General features: G+C 41.8%; 1 protein-coding gene and 1 long non-coding RNA gene across 3 annotated transcripts in view; one reads left to right on the forward strand and one right to left on the reverse strand.

Annotated features, from left to right (window-relative positions):
* The window catches only part of SGCD (sarcoglycan delta), a 423,838-nt gene that overhangs the window by 16,594 nt on the left and 379,518 nt on the right, over positions 1 to 27,726 (reverse strand). For both annotated transcript variants that reach the window (XM_075856102.1, XM_075856103.1), the window contains one exon: positions 1,397 to 1,469. In XM_075856102.1, coding sequence (XP_075712217.1) covers positions 1,397 to 1,469 — 73 coding nt within the window. The remainder of the gene's footprint in view (positions 1 to 1,396; positions 1,470 to 27,726) is intronic.
* LOC142748820 (uncharacterized) lies at positions 6 to 27,399 on the forward strand. The gene is made up of 3 exons (XR_012882314.1): positions 6 to 78; positions 3,727 to 3,851; positions 27,213 to 27,399. It is a non-coding gene; the product is annotated as an uncharacterized LOC142748820 (long non-coding RNA).

Here is a 27,726-nt window from a genome sequence, read left to right on the forward strand (position 1 = left end):
CAGAACCAGAAGCAAGGGATGTAAACAAACAGAAAGAGCAGCAGTGACGATGGAGATCAAACAGAAACTGGTTAGAAGGTTAGTAGGGGGTTTTAGGGAAGGCACGCCAATGCTGGGGGACACTTTTTAGAAATATTTTTTTTCCTTCCCCTTTAATATTGAAAACTTTTTAAAAACAGCACAGAAAAGTTGAGAAAAATAAAGAAAATTTAATTCACAAAAATCCTTGTGTGTTTTTCTTTTTAAGAAAACAGATAATATACATGGTAACATGGACCTGCAAACATTTCTGTGCCTCTAAAGCCCCCGCAACCCCCACGCAGACATTACACTTATCCCACAAAAAGTAGTTGGATCGGCCAACAAATATCTAAACTCTATAGCCACAACCCTCTATTATAGTCGTATAAACAGCTTGCCATATAGTCATTCTTGTTATATCTGGGGACTGGTGGCCAGGACTATCTTTTGGCATATCAGGGACCCATACATAGTGGACAGGGCCCTTTCACTGGTCTCTCTTCCTCCATTAACTAGCCCATTTTGTATACTTGGTTGGCATTTGTAGAAGGGAAAGCTTTAGGGTAAATTCAGACACGCAAGATTTGTTGCAGAAAATTCAGGGACTGAAAATCAGTTCCATTAATCTGAATGGGGAGCATTCAGCACATGGATTTCTGTCATCCCTTTTCAGATGTATGGGACAGTCGCAGAAATTTCTTCAACAAATCTGGCGCTTGTGAATATACCCTAAGGGCCTGTTCACATCACCGTTCGCTTTCCGTTCTGGGGTTCCGTCTGAGGTTTCCGTCGGGTGAACCCCGCAACAGAAAGTCAAACTGAAACCACAGCTTCCGTTTCCGTCACTATTCATATCAATGGTGACGGAAACATTGCTAGTGGTTTCCGTTCGTCACCATTCCGGCAGGTTTCCGTTTTTCTGACGGAATCAATAGCGCAGTCGACTCCGCTATTGATTCCGTCGTTAAAACGGAAACCAGTCGGAATGGTGACGAACAGAAACCATTAGCAATGTTTCCGTCACCATTGATACCAATAGTGGCGGAAACGGAAGCTGTGGTTTCAGTTTGACATTTCGTTGCGGGGTTCACCCGACGGAAACCTCCGACGGAACCCCAGAACGGAAAGCCAACGATGATGTGAACAGGCCCTTGTTTAGACTTAAGGCCCTTGACAGTATTACCACTTGTAGTGCCCCGATATTGCCAAGCTGAGGGCAAGAAGAAGAGGCTGCTGCTAAGGGTGCAATTTAGGATAGGGAATATCAGTTAATATTATGGTGGATTAGAATAAAAAAATAATTATCATTTCAACAGATGAAAAAGTAATTTCTTATCCTTCGATATTATGTTTCAGAAGTCTAATCACTTCTTACCGTAGATGGTGGAAGGGTTCGGCCTTGACATAGGGTGTTTCAAGGGATGCTGGGAATACAGCTCCTTCTGCACCTGTAGGAAAAAATAAATGTATATCAGGCTTGAAAATTGGTTTCTAACCCTGAACTACTTTACAAAATAATCTCTGGGAATTTTCGTGCAGAAAATGGATCACGTGCAGTATCTAATGCAGGGCGTAATAGCTGAAGGGTAATTGGTAAAACTTGGTCCTCTATACCCTTATATTGGTAGTCACCTCAGTGTCTGCTGTTCAATTACCCTGCCCATAAAGTGACCATACAGGTAGCGATCAGCCATAAACACGCATGTTAATTCTGTAGAGCAGGGAAGATGAGCAGTAGCCAGGCAGATTTGGCACTGCTGATCTCCTGAAGAAACAGTGGTGTCCATCGAACAGGGAAAAATCTACAAAGACCCTCTCCGCGGGACCACCATAGTCCATGGACAGTAGACTCTTGGTTCTGCTAAGAAAAAATTAAATGTCTGTGCGCAGCTGCCATATTAATTGGTCATAATAATAATCTGTACGTCTATAAAAACAAACTAATGACATTGGATTCATATAGAAATTTATTTGGCATGATTACATTTTTTTAATTTTCTTATTTGGTCATGATAGTGGTATCTGTGCACATGTGTAATAAATCTAACAGACAGTACAGTGACCCTTTTATATTTCTGATTTTGGCCTTAAAAGGGAACCTATCGTTAGTTTGACCCCCTTATAGCACCGCCTTATAGTGTCGCTTAATAGCTTTCTGAACATACCCCTATAAGTGTTAATAGTAGCTGCATTGCTTCAAAGAACTACTCTGATCGCTGAACGTGCTGTATACTAATTATCTGCTTGGTGCCATGGAGGTGGAGCCGATCAGCTGAATAGTCATGGAGGATAGTCCCTACACACGCCCATTCTTGCCTGATTGACCTCCCTCAGGCCGCCTCACCTTCATCAGTGCATGCGCCGGATACTGTCTTTTAACTTATGCAGCTACTAATAGTATTTAGAGGGCATATTTAGAAAGCTATTCCGCTACACTATAAGGCTGGGTTCACACGAGCATGTTACGTCCGTAATGGATGGAACGTATTTCGGCCGCAAGTCCCGGACCGAACACAGTGCAGGGAGCCGGGCTCCTAGCATCATACTTATGTACGATGCTAGGAGTCCCTGCCTCTCCGTGGAACTACTGTCCCGTACTTAAAACATGATTACAGTACGGGACAGTTGTCCCGCAGCGAGGCAGGGACTCCTAGCATCGTACATAAGTATGATGCTAGGAACCCAGCTCCCTGCAGTGTGTTCGGTCCGAGACTTCCGGCCGAAATACGTTATGTCCATTACGGACGTGACATGCTCGTGTGAACCCAGCCTAAGAGTTGGCACGTTGGGGGGGGGGGGTCCAAGCTAATTACTGGTTCCTTTTAAATGTGTTCGCCGGTTTTGACAGATATATATTATTCTTTGTATAATGAAAAGTTATACTTTCACTGGATAAAAATCTGTCCTGGTCATAGGATGGACACACAGGTGTCCGGCTCGTTACAGTACAGCAATCACAGCCGCGTCTTGTAACGAGATTGTCACCTGTTTGTCCATTACATGACAGGACAGATTTTTATTCTCAGCCTATGGAGTGGGAAATCCTTGGCAGATTCACATTAGGGAAAAAATTATATACAGTACGGTAGCCAACTAGATCCCCCCCCCCCCTGGTAGGCTGCCTGTATGTGTACATCCTTGGATCATAGACTTTTTGAAAACAGATTTTTAAAAAAATGTTTTGTCCATTTACAGACTGTGCTGTATTCGGCCATTTTTGGTGAGATTGTAATTTAAGCGTTAACCCTGTCTTTCTCGCTGCGCACTTCCTTCTTCCAGTTATGTACGATGCTAGGAGTCCCTGCCTCGCTGCAGGACAACTGTCCCGTACTGTAAACATGATTATACTACGGGACAGTTGTCCTGCAGCAAGGCAGGGACTCCTAGCGTCGTACATAAGTATGATGCTAGGAGCCCGGCTCCTTGCACTGTGTTCGGTCCGGGACTTGCGGCCGAAATACGTCCGTCAATTACGGACGTAATTAGTGTGTGTGCACATACCCTAAATGAAAGAAATTAATTTTTTAATCTCTAAATTTCTATTCACACCAAATGCTGTCCCCATTTTAACAAGATGGACTTGGGTCTTTTCTTAACCTCATTGACTTTGAGATAACAGTAATTGTATAGATGATAGATTGTCATTGCCTCCTATTGGATTGTTTACACTATACAAGTGTCTAGCGTCTCCATTCTTTTCCACAGATTGGAAATCCTCTGGGGCATGACTCCCCAATACACTGGTTTTATAGTTTAACACTTTCATGGCAGGAGAGGTCAAAGAGATGCCAACGACTATTCATGTCTATAGACTCTTCATAGACATACAGGTATAGAAATAAGGACATTTCATTATTGACAATCCATTTACTTTCGACTCCTCTGAGGAATAAAATGAGTTGTTTTAATCATCTTGTATGTCAATTTATGGATGACGGACTGATCAATTAAATCCAATTACAGTCAGAAATTAAAATTCTCCTACACAGTCAGATAACAGATTTCTTACTCATCTATTAGAATAGACTAAATGGGTTAAAAGGGGTTTAAACCTGGCTGTTTTCTTCTACACAATAGCGGCACTCTTATCATTCAGTGATGAGAGTAAATAGGGCTGAGCTGCAATACCAGACATTACCCATGAACATGAGTGGCGCTGTTTCTACAAGAAAGTAGCTGTTTTTTTAATCTCATAAAACATTTTTAATAAGAAAGTATTATGTAACGTGTGGGGAAATCTGTTTGTTCTATGCTAAGTGTTTCTGATCATCAAAAATTCTCAACAACTGCCTATGGTCAAAGAGTGAGGGAGAAAACAGAAGGAAGTTAAAGAAGACAAGACAAAAAGCTGCTGTGTGTACATCGGCGTAACTTGAAGCTCATGGACGGGAAAAACGGGAACATAGCCTCCACCTACCATGTTTTATGTATAATACCGGTGTCCTATGCAGAGGGGCTATTGGGACCCCTCAGGCAACAGGTGTGGCTGGTAGCGTGCACCCCACATTGTTACACCCAGGGTTATCTGATTTGGGGCAAAATACTGGTAAAATTTTTTATAGGCTACTACCGGGTAAAAAGCATTATCGTAACCTGGCGAAACGCGACTAGAAAAAGCTATTTTCTCTATATAGTAGGCCATGGATAAAAACAAGGGATCCTATTGAGTAAAGCCAGCTATATACAGCACATAATAAATGTCGGCCGATTCCACTGATTTTGCCAATCTAATGTGTATAGCGACAGCCTGCCAGTACCCAGATGCCTGTTGAGGATAGTGCCCTGTGCAGTACCTTCTATTGATGCCCTCCCTTATGGTGTACTACACACTGGCCAAATAATACAAACATAGAGGATGCCATACATGTCATGTATCACCACCATATAGTGCCCAGATAAATAGCACTGCCAGATAGTTGCCTGAATAACACGGTGCAGTCAATAAACTAGAGAATGTAGCTGCATCCCGTGCAAATAGGTTTACATAAATAAGTAGGTTGGGGCACCAAGTGTAGAATTGAAGGTACGATGTCCGAGGCCAGTGGGTCCTCCTTCGATAGTGACAGGTTATTGACAGGTCACACAACCATTGAGCCCAATCCTGTCTGAGCTTACATGTTTATGGGAGAGTCAGAGGGGTGCTCAATCTAATGTTTATAGAAGCAAAAATGCGTGGGCTCATGACATGGGGGTACCTGAAAAGTAGGAACTACTATTACACAGCCCGTCATGGGCCGTGTAAACGAGCGCCGATCAACGAGACAGCTTGTTGATCGGCGCTCGTTTTCTTCTATTACACAGAGCAATGATTGGATATGTATAGGGACGAGCGCTCGTTACTCAGATTGCTCGTTCCTATAGATTTCATCATGTCGGGAGATGCGCTGCCGGCAACGATGTTTTTTTAATTCTGCATTTAAGAGCAGATCAGCCGCTGAACGAGTGTTTAATCGTTCATCGGCTGATCGTTGCCCTTATTACACATGGCAATGATCGGGAACGAGCGTTTGCCCGATCACTGTGTGTAATAGGTGCTGACATTTTATACCTGTCTGATCTCCACCAGAACAGCTGAAAGGCAATAGTTAATAAAGGGACCCTACTATTTTATTTTGTTTATTGTGGGTAGATGAGTACTGTGTTACCCCATGCTAACCAACCAGCTATGTAGCAGTGCTCACCATGACTCAGGATTTGTCACGCAATCTTCCATAGTGCAACTTGTCGCATCAATCATTGCAGTAGCTGCCACAGTGATCAGATCAGGATTTACTATTTTCAGCTTTACTTGCTGCTTTTACTTTACTTTCATCATTTAAGAACGAGTAGTGGACTGATCTTCAGATGCCCCGACATCCTTATGCCACAGTAGCATTTACGTGCCTACTGGCCCTACTCATCCAAACAGCAAAAAAGTGAATGTCCACCTTTTAACAGCATATCTTTTTTAGGTCCAAATTTCTACGCTGATTTATTTCTTAAAGGTAATTTTATTAAGACCTCATAGCAAACAGCAGTACACAGGGCCGCCATCAGGAATTTCAGGGCCCCATACAGCTAAATTTTCTGGGCCCCCCTTTTATTGTTCGCTGGAAAAAGACGCCGACGCCTCCCATTGAAATCAATGAGAGGCATTTTGGGGCCGTTTGTGACGAGTTTTGCGATGCGGTTACCGCGTCAAAAAACTCGTCAAAATACTCCGTGTGAACATAGCCTTACACGTATACATTTCCTGCGAGTGGTGCAGCACCCCAGCCTACTGTATAATGACATTCTGCAGCTTTCTGTCTTCCTGCTTCAGTTCCTCATGATTTTCAAGATCTCTGCCTGCTGTCTGTGAATGAGAACATTAAAACCAGTCCTGGCTTATTACTTTCACAGCTGATGGTCTTGTTACAATGTATCAGTGTAGATAAGAGCCATCTGCCTGCAGTCCAGCACAGGAGAGGGGTTTGTGCTGTTGCTGCGTTTAGCTCACAGATGATTGACTGATACATTGTAACAAACTTTCTTATATACAACTTTAACGCCATACAGCCCCCACTGTAGAGAACGCCATACAGCCCCCACTGTAGAGAACGCCATACTGCCTCCCTTGTAGAGAACGCCATACAGCCCCCTCTGTAGATAACTCCATACAGCCCCCTCTGTAGATAACGCCATACAGACCCCCTGTAGATAACGCCATATAGCCCCCCCTGTAGATAACGCCATATAGCCCCCCCTGTAGATAACGCCATATAACCCCTCCCCTTTGTAGGTAACGCCATACAGCCCCCTCTGTAGATATCTACAAAGGGGGCTGTATGGCGTTATCTACAGGGGGTCTGTATGGCGTTCTCTACAAGGGGGTCTGTATGGCGTTCTCTAGAATGGGGGCTATATGGCGTTATCTACAGGGGGTCTGTATGGCGTTCTCTACAAGGGGGTCTGTATGGCGTTCTCTACAGTGGGGGCTGTATGGCGTTATCCTCCGGGGGTCTGTATGGCGTTATCTACAAAGGGGCTGTATGGAGTTCTCTACAAGGGGGTCTGTTTGGTGTTCTCTACAGGGGGGGCTGTACGGCGTTATCTAAAGGGGGTCTGTATGGAGTTCTCTACAGAGGGGGCTGTATGGAGTTCTCTACGGGGGGGGGGGTGTATGGCGTTATCTACAGGGGGGGCTGTATGGCGTTACCAACAGGGGGGGCTGTATAGCGTTATCTACAAAGGGGGCTGTATGGGGTTATCTACAGGGGGGGCTGTATGGCGTTCTCTACAGTGGGGGCTGTATGGCGTTATCTACAGAGGGGGCTGTATAGCGCTAACGCCATACAGCCCCCCTGTAGGTAACGCTATACAGCCCCCCCTGTAGGTAACGCTATACAGCCCCCTGTAGGTAATGCTATACAGCCCCCCCTGTAGGTAACGCTATACAGCCCCCCCTGTAGGTAACGCTATACAGCCCCCCTGTAGGTAACGCTATGCAGCCCCAACCCCCCCAAAAATCTGACCTACAGTGTGTCCTACAAAAGACATGTATCCCCTCTCCACAGGATAGGGGATACATGTGTGATCGCTGGCAGCGATAGGGAGAACGGGGGACTGAAGGTCCCCTGAAGTTCTCCATGACTAGCCTCTGACTTCCTCCGTCTGTGCAGCTCAATAAAAATGAAAGGAGCGCTGGTCACGCATGCGCGACCGGCACTCCATTCATTTCTACGGAGCTGCCGAAACAGACCCCGGAAGTCCGAGGTTTGTGATGGAGAACTTCAGGGGACTTTCAGTCCCCCGTTCTCCCTATCAATGCCAGCGATCACACATGTATCCCCTATCCTGTGGAGATACCTCCCTGCTCTGCCGTAGTGTTCAGTGGCGTCGCGCTGTAGCAGCGATAGCGGCTGCTAGCGGAGCCTCCGGCCATGGTGGGGGCCCGTGCCGGCGGGCGACGCGGCCACCTCATGCCGCGGGCCCCCGGCGGTAGTTACGCCACTGGCCGGGCCCCTTACAGAAGTACCCCTAATACCCCCCTGATGGCGGCCCTGGCGGTACAGATACAAAATTACAAAATAATGTTGCATAGACTAAGAAGTACTATTATCATCAATTATTAACAAAAAACGTACGGATACATTTCTTCACATATCGATATGCAAATGTATTAGAGAACAACAAAAATACAAAAAACAACACCTTAACTAACAGCCATTCCTTATCAGGAGAACATATACAATAAAGTCTGGTGGGGACCAAACACTGGCAGAGTTTAGTGGAGGAATGGAGGACCGCAGAGAGACGTCAGCAAAGTTCAGGCCCAAGCAACCCGAGCAATGTCAAGTTATGAGCTAGTATGAGGGTTGGCTATCCCAGAGCTCCACACTTTAGAGAACATAGGAACCTTTGGATGTTTCCAATTCAGGAGAATATTTTTTTTTTTAGCATAAAACTATAGGAGTGTCATAAGAGATCTAACAGCTATAGTAGGTATAGTGTCCGCCACCAATAATAAGAGAAAAGTTTTGGGTTTAAGTATACGAGGAAGTCCTACTTTAGTTTCAAGAAATTCTAATGCTGATTTATTTCTTAATATATCTTTGTAGCGGTTGAGATCTTTTTTCTGATCTAGAGCTCCAAATCCTCTAGAGGGCGCTTACTGCATACTGTGTAATTATTGAGTTCAATAGAAAAGGCTCTGTTCACATCTGCGCTAGCATTTCTGTAATTCTGTTCCGTCATGGGAGCAGAATAACGAAAATAACGGAAGCACCAGATCGGTGCCTGACAGAACCCATTGACTTTAATAGGTTGCGCCGGATTTTCGTCATGGTTTCCGTCACTTTGCTGGACAAAATAACGCTGCATGCTGTACTGTTTTATCTGGAAAATATGACAGCAGTTCGGAGGCTCTGATACAGATGTGAACAGACCCTTTAAAGGGGTTGTCCAGGCACGGACAACTGATGACCTATCCACAGGATAGGTCCTCAGTATATGATCGGTGGGGTTTCAACACCCAGACCCCACACCGATCAGCTGCTCCGGGCACCAGTTGTCCATGCCGGAAGCAGATGGCTCCGGTCACAGAATAGTGAATAGGAGCAGAGATGCGGTTCTGCAGCACGGCCGCTATTCTGTGACCAGAGCCGTCTGCTTCTGGCTCCCAATACTGCATACCCTGCATAACATTCAGCACCTGGAGGCAGCCGGAGCAGCTGAACGGTGAAGGGTCTGGGTGTCAGACCCCCACCGATCATATGCTGATGACCTATCCTGTGGATAGGTCATCAGTTGTCCGTCCCTGGACAACCCCTTTAACTGTATGCAGTAAGCACCCTCTAGTGGTGGCTGCAGGAAGAAAGCGGTCTTTCAATCTGCGAGGAATTTGGAACCTATTTAGATTAAGAGAACAAAATTAATATTATTAGGCTATGTTCACACGGAGTATTTTGGGGGAGGAATATCTGCCTCAAAATTCCGTTTGGAACTTTGAGGCAGATTTTCCTCTCCCTGCACGCCGATTTTCGCTGCGTTTTTCGCCCGCGGCCATTGAGCGCCACGGGCATAAAACAGCGCGAAATACGCTTTCTCTGCCTCCCATTGAAGTCAATGGGAGGTCAGAGGCGGAAGCGCCCGAAGATAGGGCATGTTGCTTCTTTTTCACGCGAGGCAGTTTTACTGCTCGCGGGAAAAAGACGCCGACGCCTCCCATTGAAATCAATGGGAGGCGTTCTCGGGCCGTTTTTGCCGAGTTTTGCGACGCGGTTTCCGTGTCAAAAAACTCGGCAAAATACTCTGTGTGAACATAGCCTTAAAGTGTGGAAATTACCATTAAATACAATTATATATAATATTTATCAATTTATCCCACTATTATAAACAGTGAAGCCACAGGGAAGACCCATCAAATCATTGATCCCAATGAAGGATCTGCTAGTTTTTTTTGTCTGTAGTAGTTCACAATCTTGGGACATTTTAGGGTCTTTTAGATTTTGGATAACAGTGCCCCTTTCTGCACACTGCTGTCTTTATAGGGTTTTGTGCATCTTACACGGTCTCTAGCCTGGGGCATAAGCAACCATCTCTCTCCTTGGATTTTCAGGAGGTATGACAGCAGGGCCTCCTTCACTGGGAAAAGGTTACCTGCTTTGCATGGAACATTTGTATTGCGTTTTTTCAATATCCTGGTACTGTGAAGTGGAACATATTGGCTCCTTATCGATAATGACGATAAAGGTCATCCCAGGTGTGTTTAATGGAGCAGTTCCTGTAAATGGCTGGACGTGCGCTGTGGTGTTGAATCATAATTTGCCCTTTGTTGGAAGTTGGAAGTCATTTCTAGCATAAATCCCATTTCAATCTTTATTTATTTACAGAGATCAATCGAAATAATCACCTTCTTTCTAATGGTTTTATTTCTCTAGGGCTTCATATTGTTATAAGGTGCTATTATGTATATGACCGTGACAGATTTGCGGTGCTAATTGCACAAAACAAAAGAAACAAACAACATAGTGTTGTCAAGGCACAGACAACTGATAACCTATCTGCAGGATAGGTCATCAGTATATGATCGGTGGGGGTCCGACACCCGGAACCCACGCCGATCAGCTGCTCTGGCTGCCTCCGGGCATAGGATGTCCATGTTGGAAGCAGATGGCTTCAGTCATGGAATAGTAGCTGAGCTGCAGTACTGCAGCTCTGCTCCTATTCAAGTGAATAGGAGAAGAGATGCTGTTCTGCGGCACGGCTGCTATGCAATGTACGGCGCCATCTGCTTCTGGCTCTGAATACTGCATACCCTGCAGAACATCCGGCGCCTGGAGGCAGCTGGAGCAACTGAACGGTGCAGGGTCCGGGTGTCGAATCCCCACCGATCATATAATGAAGACCTATCCTGTATATAGGTCATCAGTTGTCCATGCCTGGACAACATCTTTTTTTTTTAAACTCGTTTTATTGAAAGAATTTGCACAATACAAATGTCCGTAGTAAAGAACAGTAAAGGAACACATTTAGGTAATAATACAGTACATGAACATAGAGGCATAGTAGTAGCCGTTAACAGGTCATGACACATTAGATCACATATTAATCTTCAATAAGTACATCCCAACGGGCACCATACATTTTAATGTCAATTTCCAAGTTATTCCAGACAAAATATAGAAGTTCTGACAATATTTATGCGTATGCCCTCAGCCCTCCTTAAGATTGCAGCAACTGGTCCCTCAGGTCTGTAAATCTATGCGGAGTGTACAGAGTGCATGGTGAATCACACCAAATCTGCCATATTTTATAAAATTTACTAATACACCCTCTTTTTTTATATAAAACTCGCTCATATGGAATAATGGAATTGATCAGCGATTTCCATTTCGCCACCCTAGGAGGCCTCTGATCCATCCACCGAAGTGCGATGGTTTTCCTTGCCATAAACAATACCTCTTGCAGAAGAATACGCAGGTGGAATGACCACTGATCCTCAGTCAGTACCCCAAATAGACAGACCTTTGGTGAGAGGGGGATCGGCAGTTTCACTACTTCTCTAACCACTCTCATCACCTCCCCCCAAAAAGAGGCCACCATTGGACAATCCCAAATCATATGCCAGAAATCAGATCTGGGAAAACGGCATCTATGGCATTCAGTGCTGGGGTATCTGGACAACATCTTTAAGTCTATTACCTCCTTATCAAATACCTGGAAATATAAGTCCCTTTGTTGACCTCTTGTGTAAGGTCTTTTAATGTGTTATTGAGCTGTTTCAGATTTTTTTAGCCTTTGCAGGTAACAGATGCTAGGTGACAGTGGAGAAAAAGCACTATGCACACCAAAGTGGAAATTCTTTTGCAGATAAATAATTTATTATATTTATAGCCAATGACAGTGCGACGTTTCGGTCAATACCATGACCTTCCTCAGGCACTTAGTCAGTGTATGATCCTGTATGGATGGCGCATTCGTATGGCGGCTGACCGCTGTTGTTCGGCGCTAGGTGACAACCACTAATGGCAGCCAATACAGTGTCTATAGGGGTTGTCACCCAACTAAGTGGCATATAACTCTGCATTCTCCCGGCTTCCTCTCTTCTACTTGTCTTACTGTGTGTAAAAGTTTAAGTGTGAGGAAGACATAAGATTGCTACAATTACTTATTTTGAGCAGTACTGAATGTGGTTGGTTCCATGGCAAGAGATACTAGTTTGTCCCTTAAAGGGAATGTGCATCTTTAAATACTTTGTCATTTTAAGTGCAAGATTCTGTGCTGAATAATTTTATAATATGTCTTATAGACGTTTTTATGATACAGAGCTCCAAATCCTTAGAATTAAATGATAAAATTCTGACCATTAGGTGGAGTTTAGGAGCTTACTTCATACAGATTTATGAGTTTAAAGGGGTTGTCCACCTTCTGACAACTGATGACCTATCCACCATACCTTTGGTGCTCCAAGAGAAGGAGTGCCTGATGCAGTATTTCATAGACTTGCTCAACAGAGTGAGCTCTGCTACATTTTCAATTTTCACCAAAACGGAAGGTGCACTTGAAAGCAAAACTCAAGGAAGGATTAGGGGAGATAATGTAGCAAGAAAAGAACACAGCCCATTGGTAAATGCAGCCCCTATCCTCTTATATACAGAACGATACCCGGTGTTTGGATGTAGGTCACACCGCACAGGTAATAAATAGTTACTTATTAATTTATTCTCTATTCTGCAGACTCCAATTAAACTGTCATTCTGATTCCAGTCCTGGCACTATGTAATTTACAGACAATAAATGTTCATAAACAGGCTGAGTAGAAAATCCATACAGTTATTCTAGCTTTATTTTACGTTTCATTTAATACCCCTCAAAAATGATTTTGTCAATGCTATTCCATTAGCAGCTTCTCTGTCCAGTAACCTCCTCTTTACAGTGATATGTGAGGAAGTCACTGAGCGTGTGACAGAGCCACCGGTGAAAGCCTGGAGCCGGGAAAAGGGACACAGCAGGTGACACCAGCGACTGGGGAGAGTGCCAATGTATTAAGAAATCCCTCTAAGGCTTGTACACATGGATAATGGATTGCAAAATGTATTCCAAAATGTTGCATCCGTAATTATTACCACGATTGGATACATTAGTATTGAACGCTCTTTTTCCTATGTATATACATTTGTTATTTGTTTTCACCAAATACGGATATGCGTTAAGCTATACAAATTGTCATAATACCAATTAAATACAATCTCGCGACATCCAGTAAAAAAACATATACATTACATAAGATATTCTTTTTTTAACATTAGGGAGTCTATGGGTATGTGCACACGGGGCGGATTAGCTGCGTATTTTCCGCAGCGGTTTTCATTGTGTAAAATCCAGAGCGAATTACAGTAGCAGCAAAGTGGATGAGATTTATAGAAATCTTATCCACACGCTGCGGAAAAAAAATGAGGAAAAGACGTGTGGAAATGAACTGGCAGTGCGGGATTCTTAATCTGAAGCAAATCAATTTCTCTTGCGAAAACGCTACAGAACTTCAGAAACAGAAAATCAGATTGGAAATTCTGCTGTATTTGCATTTTGTGGACGTATCCTATGGGCGACGGATGGCGTCTGTCAGAGGCATCCGTCACTGCCGTGCAGTAAATAAAAGTATACGTTAAAACTATACTTTTTAAGAAGGGAGTCTATAGGCATCGGGTATACTTTTTTTTTGTGTTTTAAACTAAACTTTTTAAAAACTTTTGACATGTCAGAAGTTTTGATCGGTCGAGGTCCGAGCACTTGGGTGAGGGCTGTGCCGCTTTGTTTCTGATCGGCTTTCCTCGGAAAGCCGAGCTAGCGGTGTACGGACTCATAGACTTTCTATTGAGCCCGTACACGGCTCAGCTTTCCAAAGAACATTTTGCGCCATACATCTCGGGATATGTTGGGTTAAGAGATAAGTCAAGGAAGGATACATCTCTATCACACACACATCAAATGCACACACATAACTACCCCTATAAGCCAGGTATTGTTGTATTTGGTGATTTAGATTAACACTGCTCCTGTCATAAATAAGAAGAGGAAATGTTGCCATTAAATTCTCAGTAGTGCAGCCTCAGGCTTTGGGCCTCTAATTTCAAGCGATTATATTTGAAAATATAAATACCATCTATAAAAAAAATAATCTAATTTTTAATGTACATAAAATGGACTTCAGCATTTTCTTCTGGCAGGTTTCCATTAAGGGAAGATTCACTATCAAAGGCCTTGCTTACACTTTTTGATGTGCTAAACCTAAGGTACCTGGGTTTAGTGTCTACACAATGCTAGGGTGAACGATAGGTGCCACCATTGCTGGTTTCGTTCGGGTATCCGTCACTTTTGACTGCAAAAATAGAACCAGATGAAGCAGTATTCTTGCCACCAAAATGCCGGAAACTTTGATGAACCCTATTATAAAAAAATGCGGTCCGTGGTGACCATTTGGCTACGTCATACGACGGATCCGTTTCATGGCTTCTGTTATAAATGGAAGCCATGATGCTACTGTGAACAGAGTGGGTACTATACTATCATTGATCAAGGGAAGTGAAGTGAAACTATGAAACCGAACGTCTCACATAGGATTTCTTTCATTTTACTCTGCGTAAAAAAGTTAAGAGTTGACTGACCAGAGTCTATTATATTCTACTGACAGAAGGTTGGCCGGGTGATGGAGGTTTGTTGTATAGATCTAGAAAATGTAAAACTATCATGGAAGAATTGTCTTATAATAATAATGGAGTAAATGAACCATTGTGGTGTTTAGAGCTTGTAGTCTATTATACGGAAGCCCGAATGGTCCATGTTACAATCCATAACCAGGCCATTTGGACTAAAACGTTCAGACGACAATGAAAACTTTTTGGACATGGCATTTAAATACGGTTCCTCAAGACTACCTAACAAGTAAATTGTATGCTATCCCCCTAGACATCATGCTTCCAAGTAGAAGAAGAGTCAAGCTTTTGTCATTATTGCCATTAAAACCCATCTCATGCATGGAGCATTTTCAAAAATAATCTTCAAAAAAGATCATGACGAGGAATAATGAACCTGCACTTTCCAGCATTGAGGACTGATCACCCGCAGCTTGCCACCGAGGTGAAATGCCACGATGGGTCAATCAATAAGGAAAATAAAATAACATTACCAAGAATCTAGGAGAAAGAGATGTCCCGGGCAGTGTCTGTAATAATAGATCTTCAGAGTAATTTTAGACACAAAGCCAATGGTTAGGTGGACCGGAGATATCTGATAAACATGACATGCTGGTTGTTGCATATTCCCGACTAGCTGGCAGAAGTTGAGGAATCTTAAGATCTTTCAAGGGATATACAATCACCGATCCTGGCAGCTTCTTAGATAAAATGGGGGAGAGGGGGGGGCAACTCTACTTTTCCATTGATTTCGATGCCATGGAGCTAACAAGACTCAAAATATCTACAGAAAAAAAGAATAAGTGCAGATCTCTGAAATGCTAGGACTTTAAGGCCCTTTTCACACAGTTTTGATGCTGATTTTGATGCGAAAACCCGGTCGAAATCAGCTGCAAAAAACGGCCAAAACCCACCTCCCGTTGATTTCAATGGGAGGCGGAGGCGTTTTTTTTCCGTGGCGGTTTTTAGCCACTCGCAGTAAAAAGAAGCGGCATGCTCTTTCTTGCTGCGTTTCTACTTCTGACCTCCCATTGAAATGAATAAAAGGCAGAGAAAGCACTCAAGGGCCACGGGCGAAAAAAGCTGCGAAAATCGCGGCAAGAATTTGCAGGTAGGTCAAAAACTGAAGGAATTTTGAGGCAGATTTTTCAAACTCTGTGTGAACAGGGCCTTTGATAGGATGTGGGTAAAATGTTTGTAAATATATGTTGTTCAGCAGGCAGAAGGCAAGATTTCTATTAGGGAGACATTTACCCTTTGGGATCTTGATGATGGTAATTCTCCACTTGCAATTGGACACGCCATGGACAGAAAATGATTTCTGTACTGCCATTGTACTGGATGAGAGGCAGAGAAAACACTGTCACCTGTGTGTCTATCTATCTATCTATCTATCTATCTATCTATCTATCTATCTATCTATCTATCTATCTATCTATCTATCTATCTATCTATCTATCTATCTATCTATCTATCTATCTATCTATCTATCTATCTATCTATCTATCTATCTATCCATCCATCCATCCATCCATCCATCCATCCACCTATCCATCCATCCATCCATCCATCCATCTAACGATCTTACCAATCTGTTGAATCATTCTTCAGATACATATTATTTAATTGAACATGGCCAAAATGCCTCCTCTTTTTTTTTTTTTAAGATAATTTCCCAAGGTGAACAACCATTACCAATAACACAATCTCATTGGAGCAGATCCCATCATGTCTTACTGTTTATAGTCAGGCAGTCGTGTACTTTGTTTACCACCTGCAAGCTATAGTCTCATTACCGCTATAGGCATCTTTTCTGGTTTCCGGTCTACGCTGCGAGTGTCTCATCCAAGCCTCCACTTCTCCTGCATTATAGATTTCTCCTCGCTAAGTCTCTCCACCATCCAAACTCTGCGCGCCGGAATGACCTGCGAGATATGGATTTATTCCTGTCAAATAAACTCTATACATAGAACCGGCCTATAAGATATGGATTTACCCTTAGCTCTTCCCAGCTGTAATGCAAACAGCTCGACGGAGATTTGCCATTTTTTTTCTTCCTTTTTCTAGTCAAACAAGAAGCTTAAAATATAAGTTCCACACTAAAATGAATCAGATTCCGCGACATTTACACACAATACCCTACAAGGCTTTCTCACAGGCCTCTATGAGGGGAATTACAATTTAACATGCAAAGCTTTTTCTGAAATATAAATACAGGATAGGATGAAAAAAAAAATACAGCAGTGAAATACGTGTTCATCACAAGTGCTACCCTGTGGTATAAAAGCATAAACACAATCGCATGGAATTACAGATACGGGTTTATCTGTTCTGCCTTCCCCACTCGGCTTCATAAACACAAAGCGTGATAATACTGCTGAACAGAGAGATCCGCTTGCAGTGTCAGACTTTTCTATGGTGTATGTATCTGGGTATAATGTTTACAGAGAACCAGGCACTTTATTGAAAGAGCTGAAATCAGATTTCAACAGCCCCCCCCCCTTGATATAACGAATGCTCTTTCCGCACACGTTGTTGCTGAGCAAGCATTTTACCGGCATTAATCGCATGTCTTATTATGGAGATGGTTATTAATGTATTGTTCCCTTTAAATACATGCTATTCTTAAAGGTATAGTGCACTACAAGATTTATTATTTTTAATCCTATGCATGTGGATATGTATTCTTTTGTTTCTTAGGTGTTATGCCGAAAACTGTGTGTATACAGCTTATGCGGCGGTCCCTATGTTTCCATATTATGGGGTTATAGGCACTACACGTGCTTATGTGTAGTACCTTCTTTCTTTCCTATAAGCAGTGCAACTAGGGGAGAATACCTCCTTAATATGGCATTTAATGGAACATGCATGTTCCGTACGAATCCATTCGAAAAAACCTCTGTCTCCTTACGTAGGAAATCGGAGGCACATGGAGATTCAGTATGGGCCTATAGATTTCTGCATGAGTCTATAGAGGTGCCTATTAAATGAGTGTCTCACGACGACAACCCCTGTCCATATGTCCTATTTGGGCATATGGATGTCATAGATGAGGGCCCCCTGCTTGGGACCCCCGTCTATGTTTCAGAACGTGTTACGTCGGCTGTGGGTGTGATTCCTGCTGGTGGTACCCGCCACCGGTTCCCCTACCTCCCTCTCCAGCGGTCTGGTTCCTCTGCTCTACGGGGCTGTTGGCATCTCCATCCTACCTCTCCTGCTCACAGCCGCGTTCTCTTTAGGGTGCATTTCAAAAACTTCCAAACCAATCCCTGTTGCTCCAGGACTATTTAAGGCACCTCCTCAGATCACCTGGGGCCTGAGCAAACTCTTATGACCAGCAGGTTGTGGACCAACTGTGCTACTCTACCAGCTTGACTTAGGGCCACTTCTAAGGGCATTATCTAAGTAACCGCCATAGTCTTCATCCTCTAGACTTCGCTGCGGAGAGACTACTAGGTCGCTACCAGTTGGGGTGGTACCGGTGGAGTAGCGGATGCCCAGCGGATCTGGATACAATGGTGTGTAGTACACCGAGGGTAGAGGCACTGGCAGATGATACCTTGGCAGATGGGTGAGCATTGGAAGCAGGTAGCAGAACAAGCCCTGAATAACCTACATCCTCAACAGAGACGAACCCGGAAATAAACACAGGTAAGGTTTATTACCAATTATCATTCACAATGGGATGACATGAGGAGGGCTATGCAAAAATTCTGGCCTGTTTTGATGACAGATCCCATCCTGGTGAGATATCTGACTTTGCTTCCTAGAGTTGTAGCGAGAAGATCAAGAAACCTATGTGAAAATTTAGCACAAAGTCACTATCAACAAAAACAAAAGAACATCTTTGGCACCAAAGAACGGAAATGGAGTTGTACACCCGGTGACAAGTGCATTGCCTGCCCGAATGTTGAGCGAGCCTCAGATACGTTAGATTTTCCACGCGGGCAGTGCTGGACTATACAACTTGTCCCTGCCCAAAGATTTATGTGGGCTTTACTTCAAGGGAACTTAAAGTCCGTGTGAGGGAGCATATGAAGGACATTGTAGATGCTAGGGAAGAGGAATTTTTGGAAGGCCTCAACCCCATTGCTAGACACTTCAAACTATTTCACTCCTGAGATCCATACTGAGGGTATGTTGCATTGATTGAATTGACACTGGCATTAGAGAAGGGGAAAATAAAACGCTGTTTGGCCTAATGTAAAACCAAATGGATTTGGACCTTGAATACAATGAAACCTCTTGGTTTAAATGAGACCCTAAGCTATGCCTCTTTACTCTGACCTCCGACTCCTAGCAGGTTGTCAATTTTTTACTTTATTTATTTTTAGTAATTTTGTAAGAATTATCTACCTGTATACTTATACTGTTTTTGTCACTTAGGTCCCAACATGAGACATACATATAGTTTTTGACACTCCTCGTCATATACATGGGAATCGACATCTACTTCTTTTGGATTGGTTATGGATACGAGTGGATTGGATTCATATATATTATAATGCTCTTAGATCTGCATTATTTAGATCATATATACACTTGTATCTTACAAAGAAGCTAACATGGACTTCATTATTATATCACTTCCACACATAGAGTTTTTCTTCACACTATATACTCCCTCTTGGGTCTATTTATAACACATATTATTTTACATTTAATCTTTGATTATTCACACTTCTGGGAAAATAATATCCTACATTTAATATTTTTCTGCATTTTAATTTTACCTATTTTTTACATTAAGTGCATATGTGTTTTATTGCATGTAATTTTTTCCCTTTGTTTATTCATTTTTTGATGTGTATACTTTTTGCCCCACTGTAGAATGCGCATGCGCAGCCAGGGGGTGCTGACCACTCTCTGGCCCGTGTCTTGTATTGGTCGATGCACCTGGTGCGTGATTACATCATCACGTCCCACCGCGCATGTGACCTGTGATGCTGGTCTGCCAGAAGTGTGGTTGTCACCATCTTGGCTCCGTCATGACGCTACTCTTTCGCACGTGATTTGAGGCTGAGAATTGCGGTATGTGGCTTATGATTTGTGTTACCTGATATATAATGAGGGCCCCGCTAGGATGACACCAACCCCAGATGAAGACAACACCAAAACGTGCGTCGGGTTTGGTGTCATCCCGGTGCTTGAGGACACTCAGTTATTGATTCAACCTAAGGAACATACCTAGTTCCCTCACTTTTTATTATATTGAATATATATTCTGTATTCTCTGATAGTTACCTATAGTATGCAGTTTTCCCCAGGGTGGGGTTCTCATATGCTCATCTGCATGTATTATACTAGATATTGCTAGCTTATTAGGACCCTTGGCATACCCACATTCACTTCTCCATCTGGTTTATGACACCATTTTTGTTTTTCTTGCACTTTATGATCCATTTTTTATATTTATTCTGTATTCTGTATTTAGTAAAGATATATTTTTGTATTAAATCTTTAGTGTGATTACAGAATTTTTCTTTATAGGTTATTTTTTGGAAACAGGTAGCAGGATGCAGACTGGTAGTGGATAGCTGGATGCAGACTGGTAGCGGATAGCTGGATGCAGACTGGTAGCGGATAGCTGGATACAGGCTGGTAGCGGATAGCTGGATACAGGCTGATAACAGAGAACTGGATACAGGCTGGTAACAGATAATTGGGTAAATGCTGGTAGCAGATAGCCGGATACAGGCTCATAACAGAGATCTGGATAGGATCTGATAACAGATAGCGAGGTGCAGTTTGGAATCAGGATGCAAACAGGAACCCTTGCAGGACCCAACTAGCTTGCACCAAAGTTGTCAGGGACCATGTGATCTGAGGAGGTGCCTTAAATAGCCCTGGAGCAACAGGCATTGGTTTTGGAGTTTTTGAAATGTGCCCTGAGGAGCACTCGGCCGTGAGCAGGAGAGGTAGGATAGAGTCGCCGGCAGCCTGGTTCCTCTGCTCCATGCGGCCGCTGGCGAGGGAGGTAGGGGCCTTATAGTACCTTTGAATGTCTTTGTGGCATTTTCCTATGGATGTCGTATGTATGAAACTATTCTCACTCTAGAAGTAGAAGAGCACTATACACACGGCACCCAGGATGACAGCATATTAAGTCCCTTTGTGTCTGCCGTGTGCCTGTGGCTGTCTGTAGAAGACAAATAGATGCAAGTAAAAGAAAAATACAGTGAAAGATGCTTCTAGGATACTGCAAAAATAGCCACGCTCCCTTAATGTGTTTATTGGCCAAGGTCAGAGCAATGGTCAAATGTTCTGGGAAATAGTGTAGGTCGAAGTTACTCTACAAAACTGCTGTGACTGAAAAGGAAATAAAAATAGTAATTAACCTTGCGGAGAATCCACAATCTGCTGTTTGTATGGCTTAGGCAGACAAGAATATATAATACATGTTATTTGGGGGCAGTAATGTGAACTCTCAAAATTGCTTCTGATGGGTAGTAAAATGGCTCATTACAAGAGTTCAGTGACTCCTGCAAAGCAAAGGTAAATGTAATATGATATTAGGAAGCTTTATGAACTATTCTATAAGCCAAGTATTCGCCATAGACATTTGATTATACGATTTTGTCTCTAAGAAACTAAAGATAAAAAGTTCCATTCATGATCAAGGGTCTGTTACTCAGGGGCTTAGCTGCCATTGAGACAGACTAGACCAAGGTTATGTGTACCATTTACTCAGAGGGCCAGCACTGAACCACCACCTACTCATCCTCTTAATGACCGCCCACTGTATTTTGACAGGCAGGCGGTGCAGATACTTAGTCTACAGTGACGTCTTTTGGCGTCATTGTAGATGAGGCTAATGAGCGCTCCAGTGAGCACTCATTCTCTAAGCAGGTGCTGTTTCTAATAGCTCGTGTTCTTCGCGAGGCCTAGTGAATACTTCTTGGATCAGAGGACACTCCGACCCCAGCTGTTTAAAAGGGTTATGCGGGGACCAAAAAGTATTTGCAGTGTACTCACTATATACATTCCGGTCCCCTGTCGCGCTGATTATGAGATTTTAATAGATTTTTATAGCGCTGGCGGGGGACTGGAAGTCTAGTGGCACAGTCTTTCTTCATGACGACACGACTCTTTGTCATGTGACCGGCCTCCCTGTACTCTATGTACTACTGCTACAGCGATTACATAGAGTACAGTGGGGCCTGTCTTCATGAAGGAAGACTGTGCAACTAGACTTCCGGTCCCCCGCCAGCGCTATAAAATAGATTAAAATTTCATAATCAGCGCGACGGGGGTCCAGAATGTAAATTAGCAAGAGTACTCACATACTGCAGTGAGTACACTGCAATTACTTTTTGGTCCCCACATAACCCCTTTTACCCTTTGATCACCACAGTCCATGTCCGGAGCATGATCAAAAGTGACTCCCCTCTTGGATCGCGCCACCCGAAACACCGTGATGCGATCAGAGACTGTGGGAACCCTCTGCAGTCAGATTTGGGAACCTAGAAAGGACCCCAGGACTGTCTGTTCAGTATGGCTGCTGTTAGGGCACACTATGTGTTGTCCTACCATGAGCCTGTGTCATAGTGACACAGTGTCATTTATTAGCATACAGAAGTATGCTAATACATAAGTAAAATATAAATTTGTTAAAAAGTTATTTATTCATGGGATAAAAAATAAATAAAATAGGAATTAAAAAAATGTCCAAAAAAAGTCATTACACCGTGTTCCAAATTATTATGCACATTGGATTTAAGTGTCATAAATATTTAATTATTAGTTTTTCAATTAAACTCATGGATGATATTGTGTCTTAGGGCTTTTTGGATCATTGTAATCAATCTCAGACACCTGTGATAATTAGTTTGCCAGGTGTGCCCAATCAAAGGAAAACTACTTAAGAAGGACGTTCCACATTATTAAGCAGGCCACAGGTTTCAAGCAATATGGGAAAGAAAAAGGATCTCTCTGCTGCCGAAAAGTGTGAAATAGTGCAATACCTTGGACAAGGTATGAAAACATTGGATATTTCAAGAAAACTTAAACGGATCATCGTACTGTGAAAAGATTTGTGGCTGATTCAGAGCACAGACGGGTTCGTTCAGATAAAGGCATAAATGAGGAAGGTTTCTGCCAGACAAATTAATAGGATTAGGAGAGCAGCTGTTAAAATGCCATTGCAAAGCAGCAAACAGGTATTTGAAGCCGCTGGTGCCTCTGGAGTCCCGCGAACCTCAAGGTGTAGGATCCTCCAGAGGTTTGCAAGTGTGCATAAAGCTATTATTCGGCCATCCCTAAACAATGCTCACAAGCAGAAACGGTTGCAGTGTGCTCAGAAATACATGAAGACTAATTTTCAAACCGTGTTGTTTACTGATGAGTGCCGTGCAACCCTGGATGGTCCAGATGGATGGAGTAGTGGATGGTTGGTGAATGGCCACCATGTCCCAACAAGGCTGCGACGTCAGCAAGGAGGTGGCGGAGTTATGTTTTTGGCTGGAATCATGGGGAGAGAGCTGGTAGGCCCCTTTAGGGTCCCTGACAGTGTGAAAATGACCTCTGCAAAGTACGTAGAGTTTATGACTGACCACTTTCTTCCGTGGTACAAAAAGAAGAACTGTGCCTTCCGTAGCAAAATTATCTTCATGCATGACAATGCACCATCTCTGTGTCATTGGCTGCTATGGGCATAAAAGGAGAGAAACTCATGGTGTGGCCCACATGTTCCCATGACCTCAACCCTATTGAGAACCTTTGGAGCATCCTCAAGCAAAATATCTATGAGGGTGGGAGGCAGTTCACGTCAAAACAGAAGCTATGGGAGGCTATTCTGACATCCTGCAAAGATATTCAAGCAGAAACTGTCCAAATACTCACAAATTCAATGGATGCAAGAATTGTGAAGGTGATAATCAAAGAAGGGGTCCTATGTTAACATGTAACTTGGCCTGTTTTTTTGATTGAACGAGCTTTTTATTTCTGTAAATATGACCTCCTAATTCTGCAAATTCAACAAATTACCATTTTAGTTCTCTTTAGAACCTTTAAAATGTTTTGATCTCTGTTGTGCATAATAATGTGAAACAGTGCATTTTGAGTTTTTTTACTTCTAAAAAAAATTCTGTTATCATTAGGTGATTTGTTCAATAAAATTTGCATTATACTCCAACGGTTGATGGCTTGAAGATTATTCTGACTGTCATTTGCATCGACTATTTAGGAAAATCAGCAAAAAATAACATTTGCATAATAATTTGGAACGCAGTGTATTTAGCATAACATTTTTTTGCTCATACATTACAGAAAAACAAAAAACCTACACATATTAGGTATCTACACGACTGTAATAACCTGAAGAATTAATGTAACAGGTTATTTAGCGTGAAACATGAATGGGATGTATAATTGCAGAAAATCACTTTTTTCGTTATTCATCATGCAAAAATAAACGATATAATACACAGGATTTTTTTTCCTGCACAGGAAAAAAAGAAAAAATTCCCCCCTGTATAAAACAAGGCCTCATATAGACTCGTCAATGAAAAAATAAAACAAAGTTATGGCTGCTGAAAAGCAGAGACAAAAACCAAACAATGTAGCTGGTCATTAAGACCTTTTCAGGCCTGGTCATTATAGTTCATTCCATTTTATCTCATCACCGTTCACCTGGCCAATAATGATAAGTATGGAACCAAGTGGAGGATGTGGGATTATCAGAGTGCTATACTGCATTACCTCTTCCTTTTATTAACTTTATATAATGGGCTATTGTACAAGAAAAAAGTAGTACACGAGTTTATCAAAAAAGGATATGGCTTTGTACAATGCCCCCGTAGTAACCCCTCAAATGTAACTATAATGTAAATGTTACTAGTATGGAGGTATATTGAGATGTAGAGCTGAATTTATCATTTGTAGCTCACTGACTTAAAGGTAAGGGGTTCTCCTGGCATTTTCTATTGATGACCCATCCTTAGGATAGGCCATCAAAATCAGATTAGTAGGGATCCGACTCTCGGCACCCCCGCCAATCAGCTGATTTATGAGGCCGCAGTGTTTGTCCCTTCGACCCTTCAGTTTGCAGACACAGTGCCGTACACTTCTGTAGCAGCTGTGCCTGGAATTGCAGTTCTGGTCCCATTCAAGCGATGGATGCCATTATAGCTTTTTAACGCATCTGTCACTTATAGACTATTATAGCACCCGTTTAACAGAGATGTCATGAAAATCTATTGAAAAGCTCATGACGTATACATTCAACGGATGCCTGTGAAAGATGCCATACAATAGGCTACCAAGTTAAAAAAATGTACACGTTTTTTTTACAGGATGCCTCTGGATAGAATAGCATAGACTACTACACTATTATATCCAGAAAAAAAATAAATGGTATAACCAACGTATACCACCTGACAGAGGATAAAAGAACACTATAAATGACACTAAGATTATTGGGAAATGCTCAAGGCTTCCAATACAGAATTTGGAATGATTAAAAATCTGCTTATTCTCTGTGATGTATATTCAACAAATGTTAGATCAGTTCGGCCTAATGGAGAATAATGGGCTTTGTACAACTCTCCATAAAGGGGCATTGTAAATGTCTACCTGGTATTGAACAAATAAAATATTCACTGAAATAGATGAAATATTCATCATGATGTGTGCTAAAAAAAAAAATACGGTATGCAAATACAATGCTCTCACACTTCATCACCACGTCATGAGTAATGATGCAGAATTTATTGCATACTTGCATGTTTTTTATTCAGGTTTTGATAATTCAAAATATATATATTTGCATAAAAAAAATTAAGCAAAATTAAAAGGTATAAAGTAAACCCTGCTGAAACAAAAAAACAAAAATGTAAAAACACAAATAAAACACAAATGGCACAAAACTATAGAATAAGATATATATATATATATATATATATATATATATATATATATATATATATATATACATACATATACTCACTGTGGATATAAAAAGTATACACACCCCTGTTAAAATGCCAGGTTTTTGTCATGTCTAAAAATCAGTACAAGATTAATCATTTCAGGACTTTTTCCACCTTTAATGTGACCCATAATCTGTACAATTCCATTGAAAAACAAACTGAAATCATTTAGAGGGGATAAATAAAAATAACCTGACTACAATAATGTGGTTGCATAAGTGCGAACACCTTCTTATAATTGGGGATGTGGTTGTGTTCAGAATTAGCCAATCACATTTAAACTCATGTTAAATAGTAGTCAGTACACAGCTGCCATTATTTAAAGTCATTCTGAGTAACCCCATATAAAGTTCAGCTGTTCTATTAGGATTTTCCTGACATTTTCTTTGTTGCATGTGACAGCAAAAGCCATGGTCTGTAAAGAGCTTACAAAACATCAAAGGGATCTGATTGTTGAAAGGCATCAGTCAGGAGAAGGGTACCAAAGAATTTCCAAGGCATTAGAACCTACAAATCAACAAAAGAATTGCTTCCCCAGAAGAAGATCAAAGTTTTGGAATGGCCCAGCCAGAGCCCAGACCTGAATCCCATTGAAAATCTGTGGGGTGACCTGAAGAGGGCTGTACACAGGGGATGCCCTCGAAATCGGACAGATTTAGAGCGCTTTTGCAAGGAAGAGTGGGCAACAATTGCCAAGTCAAGATGTGCCATGCTGATAGACTTCTACCCAAAAAGACTGAATGCTGTCATAAAGTCAAAGGGTAATTCAACAAAGTATTCGTTTAAGGGTGTACATATTTATGCAACCACATTATTTTTGTTCTTTATTTTTATTTTTCCACCCTAAAAGATTTCAGTTTGTTTTTCAATTGAATTGTACAGATTATAGGTGACATTAAAGGTGGAAAAAGTTCTGAAATGATTAATCTTGGACTGATTTTTTGACATGACAAAAACCTGGCATTTTAACAGGGATGTGTAGACTTTTTATATCCAAGGTATATATACAGACACAGAGGGGATAGAACCAAACGTTCATGTGAATAGGTGGATGAAGGCCGAAAAACTGTCAGCGGAACCAGTTAAAGTTAAAAAGGATTTCCGGGAATAATAAAAAAAAAAATTTACTGCTATAATATAAAAAGTATATACAATACCCAGTATAAATAAAATCCCACTCGCATTGGTTGATAATGTTATACACTGTACGCAGCTTGAATAAACTCTGCTGCATAGATAAGTCGTCATGTGACGGCGCTGCTATTGATACTAATGCTACTTTGATCCTGAAACACAAGCAGCCACATGATCGCTTTGAAGATCACGTGATCTGTGAATTAACAAAAACAAACATGTCAGTAGTTTTAAAAAAATAAATAAATTCTAATGACTTTTATTTAGTTAAATATTTTTTTATTAAGGGGATGTTTTTTTAAAAAATAAATAAATAAATAAATAAATAAATAAATAAATAACACAAGTACCCTATCAGTGGTGTTAGGTGCACTTTAAGATAAATCCTGTTTTTCTTAAAAAATATTAATGAATTGTGAAATTACACTGTAAATGGGCTCGCGTGCTACTGTGTTTTGCTGGTTTTGCCTTCCAGATATATGGCAAATGTTGCATGCCAGATACATAACGTGGAGACAGCGGGACACTGCTGATTATGCTAACTGTCTGAGACAGAAGGGCAGACAAAGTCAACAACATTTATCTTTACAAGGAATTGGAAAAAAATTGAGATTATTTTTTTCAACATTGTCCAACATTGTACTTAATGGATATTCTCACGTAAGTACAAGATTGTGGTCCGCATAAGATGCTCCTCTTCAACAAAAACTACAAATCTCAATATTCATGATAATCCTCTTAAATCTCTTCAGGAATATCCGCAATAGAGGTTATTCACTCAGTATGCAAAATCCTCAAATCTTTGTCAATTTTTTTATACTACCTTGAAAAGTTAAACTTTGTATCTGAACATGTTTTACTGAATAAAGAATGTATTGAAGAATAGAGCACATTGGGGGGAATTAATCAACCTTTCTAGTCGCAAATAGCCACAAAAGTCAGAATTTGCGTGGAAAATTGTGACTTTTGAGCCTTTAACGCCGCCCTCA

This window comes from Rhinoderma darwinii, chromosome 3, assembly GCF_050947455.1.
Source record: "Rhinoderma darwinii isolate aRhiDar2 chromosome 3, aRhiDar2.hap1, whole genome shotgun sequence".
Classification (NCBI taxonomy): domain Eukaryota; kingdom Metazoa; phylum Chordata; class Amphibia; order Anura; family Rhinodermatidae; genus Rhinoderma; species Rhinoderma darwinii.